The 14,106-nt window shown below is 30.1% G+C and overlaps 1 protein-coding gene across 1 annotated transcript in view; it reads left to right on the forward strand.

The window, feature by feature from the left end:
• Positions 1-14,106, forward strand: part of LOC132695764 (protein qui-1) — a 63,961-nt gene that overhangs the window by 21,723 nt on the left and 28,132 nt on the right. The window contains exons 4-9 of the mRNA XM_060660221.1: positions 2,778-2,857; positions 2,911-3,033; positions 5,945-6,108; positions 8,010-8,158; positions 13,094-13,182; positions 13,238-13,347. Coding sequence (XP_060516204.1) covers positions 2,778-2,857; positions 2,911-3,033; positions 5,945-6,108; positions 8,010-8,158; positions 13,094-13,182; positions 13,238-13,347 — 715 coding nt within the window. The remainder of the gene's footprint in view (positions 1-2,777; positions 2,858-2,910; positions 3,034-5,944; positions 6,109-8,009; positions 8,159-13,093; positions 13,183-13,237; positions 13,348-14,106) is intronic.

Here is a 14,106-nt window from a genome sequence, read left to right on the forward strand (position 1 = left end):
GCCATTTTATCGCACAATGCCAATTTTATTTATGTATGTACCTACAGGGTTAACCAAGTTTTTCCTGGAAATCATTTTTTCTATCCCCTAAATCGCTCTGTTTCCATGTTAGAGTTCTAAGAAAAACTGCCTTTTCGTCAATCAATCAATTTTTTTTAATCGAATTTGATCGAGAAGATACCAAATTTAATAAAAAAATCTCGGGTAATGGGGAATTTTTTTCCGTGCATAATTGAACTGTAACAAAAACCTGGTTCTCACTGTATACAGGCCGAAAAATCTCAAGTGAAGTTAAGGTATTTGTTCTGCTGAATATTAATATTATTAATGCGTAAAATTAAAAATTAATAAACGAAGGAAATGCTAATAGCTACCAACAGAAACCTTCATTCTTTATGTTTCTAAATTCTAAAAGTGCTCATGTACATATAATATTTAAACAAATGGAATTAACTTTCTTGTTTTGTTTTTATTTTTTTTATTATATTATATTTATTTTAATTTAATTTTAAAATTAGAAGTCTCTTTTGGGCTGTGGGTAAACAGTATTAAATAATTAAATTTGTTAAATAATTTTAATAACAATAAGTAAATAATTTTACTATAAAAAATACAGTTTTTTTTGTGTTTTACTTTGTGCAGCATGTGAATAACAATATTTGTAAAAAATATAATTGTTTAACATCAAAAATATTTTCAAGTAAATTTAAGCAAAATTGCCAAAAAAGTGCCATAAACGATACCCGTTACGTTTTTTACAATACCCCCAAGTATTTCATTTTGCCTGTCGATTTTATCTTTGCCTTTCCGTGTTATCAACAGTGGATGTGTCGAACTCTAGTTCTGTTTTGCTGGTATAATTAAATGCGACATTTTTTTTGTAATTAATTATCAGTAGTTTGTGATGAAAGCAACGGTTTGATCCTGCTATACTACTATTTCGATAAGTAGCAAACTCCGAAGTACTCAACTTATCCTGTCATTTTCTTTCAATTAAGGAACTTAAAAAGATTTAGATTAAGAATCATGTGGTTTGAAAGGAGAAACAGTTGTACATTGTAATGTACTTGTTGTACGTAATGTACTACTTTGTTCAATGTTTTTTCTGTTATAACCACTTTTATCAGCGGAAGAAATAGCACAACTTCACTGATTTAATCGACCTTATAGCTTCAATCGCGAGTATCCGTTTTATGTGAATCACTATTGCCCCGAAATGGAGAAGCATCTACAAGGTCCCTTTCCAACTCCCGCCTATAGTGTTGCCAACAATGCAAATTTAGACATTGGCTCAAAAATTAGGGATTTTTCAATAGCAGTGTAGAGGATGTTACTTAATGGTAGTCCTATTTTCTATGATGCATTACTAAACCAAAGCGACCCATTAAATTTTCTATAGACATGTCTTAAAATGCCTGCTTTTCAAAATACCAAAGTGTCAAATAAAATTATTTTATAATAAATTTACCATATACAGAAAAGTTTCATAAAATTTTTAAAAAACCTAACGAAAGACAACGATGTTTTTTTCGTAAATTTCGACCCTGTATCTTGAGAACATAGAAATTTCTTATGAATCAAACTACATTAAACCACTACAAAATTATCAGCACTTATCACAGATCCCGTAAGAAATAAATTAACTTTAGTAAAGAAGAGGTTGGTCATGACTATACCCGGTGACCTATGTAAAACAAATCGCAAAGCTGGGAAAGAACTTCTCCATAAATTCAGCACTTCAAGATGGTTTTTCAAAAATTTTCAAATGGTAGTAAAGTCAAGTGGCCTCATTGAAAGGGATTTTTAATTCCTTGGACATTGCTGCTTAGTGGTTAAAAATCCATCCAATTCTTTAGAAAATTTGCAGTACCATCGTTTGACGAATAACTCAAATATCAGTTTAATATTTCTTAAAAACTGATCCTTATTATTTACTTATAATTTAGAGCTAGCAAAGTGGTCTTAATACCTATACTACTAAATCTGATAAAAGATGTAACTTTTTCGATGACCCACATTCATTTTTTTTTAATCTCAATTGATGAATTTCATGCCCTAAATGTGAAACAATAACCCAATAATTGCCTAGGCGAACGTAAAGAATCGGCACAATAGCAAAAACAACGTAATTCTTTGAAAGGAATTTATTTAAATGATTCGGTCAATTTTGCGAAACGGTTGGATCGATTGTTGAAAACTAGAGAATTAAAAGTCCTTTGTAATGAGGTGCCACTTGACCCTTATTCCCATTTGACAACAATTGGGGTGTAAAGCACGGGATCAATTGGATTCAGTAGCATTTTAGCTTTAGCATATGTATTGATCTGAAATACGACGAATTAAATCTCGCACTACAATTAAAAGGGACGACTTACAATCTACAGTTTTGTCCTTTATATCGTCACTTAAATTGCAGGAAATTTTTCTATATTTTGGAGTCATGCCTTGCACTCAGCATACGATTGTGAAAATTTTTTCTACGTTTCAATTTGTTAAAATTACTTAATTAAATACATCAATGTGGCTATAAAAAATCTAAGACATACACACACAGCTCACGTTTATGGTTAATTTATTACTACCAACAAAGATAATAAATACTGGATACCCAGTTATTTTATCCCTACCTAGTTTTAGGAATACGTCTTGTCTTAATCTTTAAGTAACATTCTGTACAATAAACTGATTGATTGCCAACCCTTATAATAGCAGCTGGTCTTCTGTCGAAATTATCCGTAGCAAAATAATTGATATAAATCTCTTAACAATTTTTTTAGATTTTATAAATGAAAGGAGAATACTTTTGGAAAATGTTGGACCCGAATTGCAATCAGTTTTCGATGATCATCAGCTAGAGGTAAACATTTTTGAGCGCTTTCCCCATGCTTGATGTATTTCGAAATATTTTAGGTGGAATTAGTTGACATGCATTTCGGTGCAGGTGAAAAAGACTGTTACGATCCTGATTTATTCCAGGATCACTTAAACGAAATCAGAATCTGCCACAAAGTGTCCCGTGGATGTTTTTTTGTGGTAATTACTATCATTTTCTTAAGGTGCATTGCGTCCATTTTTCGATGTTTCTCACCCTGGGTGGATTTTTAGAGTTTGGTTTTCCCATAAATTTTTATGTTGATTTCAATGGCGTTATCACATTTACACATAATTGCAATTCAAATGAAAATGGGATAGAAATATTAATGTTATGAATTATATTGAATACGTGTTATACAGAGAGTCCCCCTCGAAACTTAATCGATCAGTTATTATTATACAAAACAAAAATAAAATTTGTTCAAGATGGGTGACAACTTACTTTTATTAAAAATATAAGCTTAAGATATTAAATATTTTTAACTTAGCAATAGTTCAAAAAACTCGAAAATTTTTCATCACACTTATTATTTTATAACATATATTAATATCCTAATAATATCTATGATAAATTTAAAATAAGCACGCAGCACATCAGGGGTTGCATGCTGATAATGTTCAGTTGTTCGTAAAGGCTAAATAGAGAATATTGCTTAAATAAATTTAGAGCAAATTCATACTTGGTATCCATCCAATTGCAAAAAAAATCGGAAAGTGTCCATATAAATAAATTAATTAATTAAAAAATGAATATAATAATTGTATATTCTATTTATCAATATACAAATAGAATATAAATTAAAAAACTTTATCTTTACCTTCTCTATGTCTAAGATAGGTGTATTTCTTGTGCTTTAAATTGGAATTATTATTTTAATTGTTTTTTTTTCTGGACTGTATCCTTTTTTTCTCTATCTCTTTTTTTTTCATTGTTAACATAGCTTTCCTTATTATTATCTACTTCTATTGTATTTCTTAAGAGGTTTAACCTGTTTGCATCCCAAAGAGCAAATAAATAAATAATAAATAGCTATAATAAAAAAAACAACAAAAGGGGGGCGAGAAGAAAAGAAAATGGACATTGGATTCATTAAATTTTAGGTTCTTAATATGGAGGACCAAAACTCATAAAGGAAATACAAAAAATTTTCAATAAAATATTTAAAGAAGAAAAGATACCTCTAGAGTGGAATAAAAGTTTGACTATATTAATATTTAAAGAAGGAGACAAGAACAAGCCATCAACCTATAGAGGAATACCATTGCTAGATACAATATCGAAAATTTTCACCAAAATCATAGCAGAAGAACTAAGAGCAACAATTCTGATATGTAAAGAACGGCAAAGTTTTAGAAAGAACGGATCAACAACGGATGCCATCTTTAAAATTCGCCAGTTAGTGGAAAAGTCAATAGAATACAACAACCCTATCTTCATGTGTTTCGTGGACCTAACAAAAGCGTTTGATGAAATACGACTTAATGACATAGTATACTTACTTAAAAAAAAATGTATCTCCTAAAATAATAAAAATCATAAAAGAACTCCATTACAACTGCTCCACTAAAATAAAAGCTGAGGGAAAGGTATTTGAAGAAATAAAGGTAAACACAGGAATAAGACAAGAAGACAGTTTAAGTCCGTTTCTATTTAATCTGATTATTTACAAAATGATAGAAAATGTAAAAAGACTAACAGGATACAAAATGGGAAATACAAATATCACGATTATCCGCGGGTGATGCGAAGACAGCCTACGAAGAATGTTACACATATTTAATAAAACCACAAAAGAATATAATATGGCAATACCAACAGAGAAAACTAAATGTCTAGCAGTATCCAAGGAATCAATAAGATGTAAGCTGGAGATAGAAGGGACAATCATAAAGCAAGTAATGTCATCAAGACACTTAGGAGTAGATGTAACAAGCCACCGAGATATTTACCAAGAGACGATATAGCAAGTAAAAAAGTAGCAGCCACATCAGGTGCATTAAAGGATATAGTGTGGAGAAATAAACAACTAGGAATAGAAACGAAAACAAGAATCTATAAAACATGCATAAGACTTACGCACGAGGGCAGCGCCAAAATTTCCTGGCGTGACTATGAAAGAAACAAAGTAGAGTAACAATTTTTTATTATTTTTAAACTTAACGTCAATACACTTATTACATCTCTTTATTAAGAACTTAATCCCTTTAAAAAAATATTCTTTTGGTTTGTCTGCAAAATGAGCTAAAACAGCCTCTTTTAACTCAACTTCGTCGTTAAACCGCCGTCCACGTAAGTCGCTTTTCAAATATCCAAACAAATAATAGTCGCTGGGGGCCATATCTGGACTATAGGGAGGATGATCCATCTGTTGGAACCCACACTTTAAAATGGCAGCTTGTGCAACCCTAGCAGTATGGACAGGTGCATTATGGTGCAAAAGACGCACGCCGCTGGTCGGTTTCCCTCGACGTTTTACACGTATGCAGTCTCGCAATTTATGTAATAATGTTGCGTAATTTCTACTATTGGCAGTGGTATTAGTTTCTTTAAAATTTATCAATAGAATTTCTTCACAATCCCAAAAGATCGTGGTCATCACCTTTTTTGTTGACTCTGAATTTTCTTGGAGGTACTTGAGGTGCTTCACCCCTACGACGCCACTCCATTGATTTTTTTTTTTTTCGATAGAAGGTCATAATAGAGAACCATTGTTTTTTTTTATCGTTTTTGTTTTTTGATTTATTGCTTGATTCATATATTTCTATGTAAAATTGGTATACTAAATTAAGTTTTTATTTTCCTGTTACATTTTTTTACATTTATTCATTTATTCATATAAATGTTTCTGCCAATTTCAAAGTAACGACTATTAATACACCCTGCATATTTTGTGATGTTCAATACGAACTAATACTTTTGTATTGCAAGTTTAAGCAAAGTTAGTATTTGCAGAAACATTAAGTAATTACGCTACTGAAATCAACAACAACAAAAATTTTAACACAGTCGGAAATGGACACTCCGAATTTACATAAATTCAAAAATAAAAAAAATAATTCGTCTTTTTAGAGCCTAGTGGGAGATAAGTATGATCCTTTGATCGTTCCACAAAAAATTGACTCGGAAATATTTTCATCGTTAACAATAGCAGCACGTAATTTAGGATTAAATTTCGAAGTGTTTGAACAATGCTACAGTAAAAGTTGTGATGGGTACATATTAAAGGACATTAGGTAATTGTGTGCAAGTTTAAACTCTGGGCGGTATATCCACAGCTCTTTGAAAATGACGTGAATAAATTCACATTTTCGCTACTCTTTAATTAAATGTTTCAAAGCGAATTGCAATTGCAAAGCAACGGAATTTAAAGAAGCTTTTGCTCGTTGATACCCGTAGACGTAAAAAGCAGCGTCTATAAATTTCCACTTGTTGCGCAAATATGTACATTCGCTTTGCTTTGAGTGAGCGTTTGATTTAATACTTGTACGACCATATCGCAAACACAAATCAGAAATAATACCAGGGCGGTTCGGATATTATTTCCCCTAATATTAACAGAAATTTTGAGTAAAAATGTTTTTTTTTGTGAATCCAGGTAGACATGCAACTCCAACCAAATCGCTTTAGGAAGTTACTCAACTTTAACTGAACCTCCAAATCAATCGCGTATAACTCGAAGATATATTCGTATTCGTCATTCGAAGAAGTAGAACAAGACAGATATTTATAAAGGAGAAACTACACCACACCGAAAAAATATAACATTTTGAAGATTTCGAAAGTAATAAAGAAAACAATGTTGTCTTTTAAAAGACATCAATAATGTGGATAACATATCAACATCTAGCGCATACCTATTAAATTTGAAAAGGTTTTGTATTCTTAAAATCTTTGGCATTTCTTTAAACCTCGTTGGATTTGCTAATAACTTTTTTAACATGTGGTTTAGACGTCCATTTCTTACTCAAAACAACCCACAAAGTAACACATTTAAGGTAATTTCAGGGATGTAAATTAAATTTAGGTACCCCAATTATGATTTAATAGTAAATTTATCCTAGAAATTTTTTGAAATGCCCCCTATAAAGGAAAATAATTGAAGCCGTTGTTTTAATTTTAACGTTAATGCTAAATTAGTGCTAAATTAAGTTTAAAGGTTGCTTGCTGAAATCTGCCATAAATCACATGAATGGCTAGTGACTGTATATTACTTCAAATGCATTATTTTTATTTGTCACCTTAAACCAACTTCTCAATGTAATCAGAATACTACCTATAATTTTAATAATTTTGTCTATTGAAGCACATTCCCAAAAATAATTTCAAATCAATAAACCATTATCGACTAAACGTTTCGGTTAAGAAGTTTTATTTTGAATTAATAATCATTGCTTCCAAGGCTACTGTAATACCATTTGCAAATCTTCTGGATACCTTTTGCGTCGGTTGTTTATAAATCAAACTTTCTGACGTTTCGCTAAGGTTTTAAACTGTACTGTGTTAGACCAGCAAGATGCCGATCATCATGACAAAAAGATCCTAAAAAAACACCGAGTTACCTACTTGGCAAGATATACTCAACTCTTTTGCATTTTAACAATATTAAGTCTACACTTTATTTTTACAAACGTCATTCTTAATATCTGTTGTCTCTCCTTTTTATTCATTATTTAAGTGTGCTGAACGTAGTTTAGAAGCAATAAATCTGCTATTTACTGTCTACCGCCCACTTCGCTAAAAGTGAACAGATGTCTCTGCAAGAAAGGTTTCATACTGGTACCAGTGATTCCAAACCTTCACATCATATGGTGTTGAACTTGGTCATGGTCTAGACCTCAAATTTGCAAAGAAAGCTTTGACCTAGACGTATCACTTTCAAGAAGCCAAGACTTTTGGTGGGATTCACTTTTATTTGTTGCTGTTAAACATCTTCATCGTTTTATGCGAAGTGCATCACTATACTCGAGATTTTTTATGAAACGTGGGGGGGTAATAATATCCGAACTGCACTGGTATATGCTTCCCCTTCGCAGCAATAACGTTAGTCGAATAAGTGGAATAAGATTATATCAATCTCGGTCGCAACATAATTACTCACGACAACATGAGAACATGCTATAATAATGATTTTTAGATCTACAAGTTTTGAAATTTGGAAACTTCAGTCGACAGAATTATTAAATTTGATGCATACTTGTTCAGCCAAAATGCCGGACACATCAAAGAAAAAACTAAATCAATATTTGAAGTCCATCGTCGAACAACAATTTCATTTTGCCTTAGGTAAGTAGGAAGAGCACTTTTTTATTTATCCCTATGAAGCTTCGTGGAAATGGGTTTTCAATCTTTATTCCAAGATAGTCAAGTGAAACAAAAAGTCGTAGCAAATATTTATATCTAACCTGATATCAGCTAAAGCTAGTTTGTGCTGGGCTACCCTAGAAGCAAAGGAGCAAAAACTGATTAGGCTCAGAAAATACTTACTTAGTTTTGGTTGGTTTGGTTTGCTTGTAAACTGATTTGGCCTGCTGCTAACACATTCGAAAAAATTGTTAATAAACAACTTCATGGTTCTTGGATAAAAAATAAGTTTGGTTTTTATAAATGGTTTGGTAAATTATATGCTTTAACAAATGTATTTCCAAATTAATATTTCAGATTTTTATAATTTCTCAAATAATGCATACAATAATAAAAATTGAAAATAATAAGACAACAATAAAACAAACAAACAAAACAAACTTTGTAAACTGTATAAAAAATCTGCGTGTTATTTTAGACCGAAATTTCTCTCCACGCTCAATTTTTTTTTAAACAATACATAGATAAAATACAATTAATTCAAAACAAGCATCCAAACTATCGATGTTATTAGAAACAATTTGAAATGAACTATCAATATATAGGGTGACCCATGGTTAAACTGTTGAAATCCAGGGTGTCAAGTTTTTTTCAGAAAATCGATTATTCAGAAACCTTATTTCTGATTTTGATTAAACCTCTTTTAACGCAATTAGAAGAAAAGTGTTAATCCCAGTAGCGTCGCACGGGGTAATATAATTGATATTTGTTTGTACGTTTAATATTTTTTTAGATTCAGCTATTTAAAATAGCTTTTTTTGCTTTTCTGGCTTTCTCGTAACGTGTTTTGTGTTTGAAAAAAATAAATAAACGTGATTTCCGTACCAAGCAAGAAATATTTAATCTTTACTATAAAGGCCTATTGCGTTAAAATAAATAAAACATTTAGTGTCCACGTTTTTTGAAATACCTTATGCACTTAAAATCAACTAAAATTTGACTTAATGAACTAAAATGTCACATGCTGTCAAGCATTGGCACAAACAAATCTTCAATAACAATAATTATTGTTATCGACATTGTGCCTGATATTTTTTTAAAACTTTATCCCGTTACAGAAATATTAAAAATACAAAAAAGTAATGGCCTGCAATGATTTTTTCCTAACTATCAATAAGATTGCGCTCTGTGACGCCTCTGGAATTAATACTTTATTTCTAATCACCAATGTCTAAGCAAAACTGTAGTTGTACTTTCAAAATTTGAAAAATTATTATCGACAAACTATTTGTTTTTCTAATATAAAAAGGTAGGAAGGATAATTGATAAGCAATTCGGAGGATTAACATAAGAATATAAAACCATAAAAAGTAATAAATTTGTTTGTTTCTTATTATTATATCAACTTTTTTAAAAATAGAAGGGGTAAATTGACCAACAATCTACTAAATGAAATTATTATATTCTTAAATTCCTTAACAATAAATGAACTAAATTGACCTTCAACCTTATAACTTAAAATCGTATTTAAAATAAACTGCTTTTTAAAATTTCTACTAAAAATCAAACAAAATCTTCAGTTTATACGCATATTTTATCGCTTTCCGCTGAGTTTCATACAAATTTAATAATTGAATTCAAAATTGAATACATCAAAGGATTATAAATTGAGATTAATTCATCCCTTCCGCCAAGTTCAAAGCCCTGTCTAATAAATATCCGTAGGTATAGAGCATAACAAACTTTAATTTGTATAGTCAACAGTCTTTGAAACAATAATGTATGTAATATGATAAGCACATTTCAGCTTAAACCTTACTATAACGCTCCCGGGAGTCTGGAACAACTGAGGAGTAAAATATTTTATAGGCTGATCGTGGAAGAGAACATGAAAACCGCCTGCGTTGCGAAATATTGCTTCCAAACGTATTATTCGATAAAAAAAACGCGAAAATATGAATCTCTTGAGCAAAATTTTTCAATAAAACTCTAGGTTTCGATTTACCTTTGCATATTATGTTAACGGAGTGAAACTGCTTCATCTACAAAATATTCTTCGAGATAAAAATGCTATTTTTATTAATTAAATATTAATTAAATGGCTGATAAAAACTAACAGTTTTCTTAAGTGCAAATCTTCATCACTAAGGAAGGTTTATAATTTTAGGAAACAAATGCAGACACATAACTGTTTATTGCTAACTTCTACAAATACAAAATTCTCAAATTATTAAACAAAACTAAACGACCCGAGAACATTAACTAGAATAGAATTCATATTTCAGTATAAATACTCAGATAAAAGTCATTTTTACTCTTCTGTATTCATTTAAACAATTTTGGATAGTATAGGTTTCACCTATAGGTGACTGCTATTTTTTATGTCGTGTATTATTTTATTCTAACTAGTGCTTAATTAATAATAAAGTTTGTCTATAATTTTTTTTGTCGCAATAAATGATGTAAACTAGTTATCTCCTAAATTCTTATTTCTATGATCACACTAGAAAAAAAAAGAATTCCTCTTGAATAAAATTTGTCTTTGAAATCTAACGAATTTTTCAATTTGATTTCTTTATATACAAACATGGAATTGATGAAATAGTGCAAAGAGTTTATATGATTTTAGAACTAAAATTTAAAATTTGTTTCTCGGTCTTAACGCTTTGAAGTTGCAGTAAAATCCTTTTAGACTCGTATTTTTATAGTAAAATAGATGAACAATACGTATACAAAATTTCAAAAGTCTAGTTTTAAAATCTTATAAATTTTAAGTAAAAAAGCTACAGTTAAAATGGAATCACTACTATCTTATTAGATTCGCCAGTAATGTATTGATACTGTTTTTTATATTCGTCATTTATTTTGGTTAGTTAGTAGGTTAATCAAAAAGTCTTGCTTCTTGCAAGGTCTAATTATGAGATTCCTGCAATTGAAAAACCGGATTTCCTTTATTTTTTAGCTTAGGTATAATAAGCCCTGACGTTATGAGGTGAAATTTTAATTCAATTCATATTTTGAAGGTTAGGTTTCCAAAATAATATAATTTACAATCGGAACCTGACTGAGACTAATTTTTCTTCTATTCGACGTATCAATGAATTTTCAAATCAAAGGTATTTTAAGCTTGTGGTAAAATATTCAGGTTCGAACTTACACAGGCAGTGAAACTGAAAACATTGCTGATTTATTTTGAAAATAGAAACCAAAATATTATAACTTCGGGGTTTTCAAGGGTTTGGTGAAATTTATTACATACATTTTTAAATTGCTACTATTAGATTAGATTCTGTCAACTTTGATATTGAATGATTGAGCTCGAATTTGTCCAGACTGCTGCGAAATTCATATTACCAAAGCGTCCCTATATTTCAAATTCTGTAACGAAAAGGTACCCATTTAAAAGACAATTTACTATATCAGGTAAGCCTATACATTTTTGCCATTTATTTTGCTTAGTCATTAGGTCAACTGAAAAGGCATTAGGACATTTCTGCAATTGAATATAATGATATCATTTATTTTTTAGGTTGGATATAATAAGCCCTAAAGTTATGAGCTGAAATTTTATTCTTCCGATATGCCAATAAAGCTGACTTCTATTCAACATATCAATGAATTTTTTAAGCGTATGTCAACATATTCATTCCCAATATTTCTGATGTATCTAAAAAATAGTAACCAAAAGGATTATAATTTTTGTACAAGGTGTTATGAAACTCCTAGAACAGTTATTCACACCATTACCAGAATGTTTCCTTATATTTCAAATTCTGCAATGAAAAGTGCTTTATGCTTTATCATTTTAGGGTTGTGTAGTTGGAAATATTTTAGTTTTAATATGCATAAAAGTATATTAGTTTGAAGTATCGCGCAACGCTCATTTCACTTCTCAATACTTAATGGCATTTTATACGAATTGTGTCAAATTCTCTTGGAAACGGTAAAACATACGAGTAGCTCCAATAACATAGTGTTCAATCAGTTCATCCGTTTTTCAGCACACTAAACCCACCAAATAATTTCAAACCAAGTTCTATGAGATGAGATGAGAATTTTATCTAACCTCACTTTTCTTCATAGTAAAGTACATCGCCAACGATAGAATGATGCAGAAGCCATCAAAATCCACTATGTTATAAAGTTATTTTCTTTTTTTTTTAAACATCGGGTATACACTAGTTTTTAAACTAAGTCATCAACAAAAATAAAATCTCCAACATATTATCACTACGAATTTCCTATTATAATATTGGGATAATGAATTTTGTTTATCGTTTGGGACCTCCATCTTTAAGTTTTTTTCCGACTTCATCGAATAAAACACATTTTACTTAAATAATGCCTTTATTAAGGCTGCTTTGTTTCAAGCTGATATTATATTCTGAAATTTCAGCGTTTTGAATGGAAATCATTGTTTAATATGGCTTTGTATTTATCATAATTATCATCGCTTCTACTGAAAGGGAACGACAATACAATCAATAATCATTTAGGGAACGCTGATCGTATTATTAAACTTCTGATTATAATTATAGCTATGGCAATATTATGGTTGAATTGTCCCGAGCGTTAGTTTGAAAACGCGACCGTCTATGATATTTAAATTAGTAATTTTTGGTCCGACTGATAACGAGGTCAATTAGATATTTCACGAGCCACGAAACTAGCTAGTGGTATAAAAAGATTTATTTAAGCAGGAATTGAGAATAGGAAATCATATGCTTCGCTTGACCGCGACAATCAGTTAGGAGAACAATCACAATCCAGTTTAATTACAAGAGAACGTCAGAAAATAGAAATTTAAGAGGAACGAGTTGACACGCGGACGCCGCCATTCGTCTAATAATAGAATCCATTTCCAAGCATTAATAACGCAATTATTATAAAACACGACAATTAAAAGTGGATTTTTAGGTTTGGCTCCTGGAACAGCTCATCACGTGGTAAGTGTTTTACGGGAATTCGAACCATCGAATGTTTCAGATGTATCGAATTTTTACAAGGTAAATTTCATCGACGAGATTGTGAAATACGCGGTAAGAGGATTTTCTTTTTCAGGAAAACATGGAATATTCCGATTCTCTCAAACGTTATTGCTCCGATCAGCTTAACGCATTCAAGTCTCACATAAAAAGTACGATACCTGAGGAAAACAGATTGTGTTTCCAGTAAGTCAAGCGTATACCTGGGGGTATTTATGAATTGGAATGAAAGTCTGCATAAAAGTTCGGGAATCCCAAATAACTTGTTCGTTTCGAATAAAAAAGATACGCGGTCCAAGAAATACCAAGTTTTGATTGAAATATTAAAAGTTTATTCGCAAACCTCGCTGTTTTATTGACAGGCACAAATCTTTAAATTGATATTTTCTTGCTGTTTTTGATACGTACATCTCAGCCGAATGATGTCTACTCAGGTTTTTGAAAAAAAGCAATGAAACGCTATTATTTTTACATGTTATAATAACGATACATCATACAGGCACCGAGTAACAGTAATGGCAACGAGGTCCGGCTTTGGAGAAACGCATGTTCCTAAAAATAAAAAACAATATTATTGTTCTCTAAAAGCATCTTACATTTCCGGAAATATATGCCCATAACTCCAAAATCGCTTAATGAATTTTAATAAATGATATCTTAAATATCTTTATATATATATATATATATATATATATATATATATATATATATATATATATATATATATATATATATATATATATATATATATATATATATATATATATATATATATATATATATATAATATATATATATATATATATATATATATATATATATATATATATATATATATATATATATATATATATATATATATATATATATATATATATATATATATATATATATATATATATATATATATATATATATATATATATATATATATAATATATATAT

The sequence above is a fragment of the Cylas formicarius genome, unplaced genomic scaffold (assembly GCF_029955315.1).
Source record: "Cylas formicarius isolate icCylForm1 unplaced genomic scaffold, icCylForm1.1 PGA_scaffold_12__32_contigs__length_19106922, whole genome shotgun sequence".
Taxonomy (NCBI): Eukaryota; Metazoa; Arthropoda; class Insecta; order Coleoptera; family Brentidae; genus Cylas; species Cylas formicarius.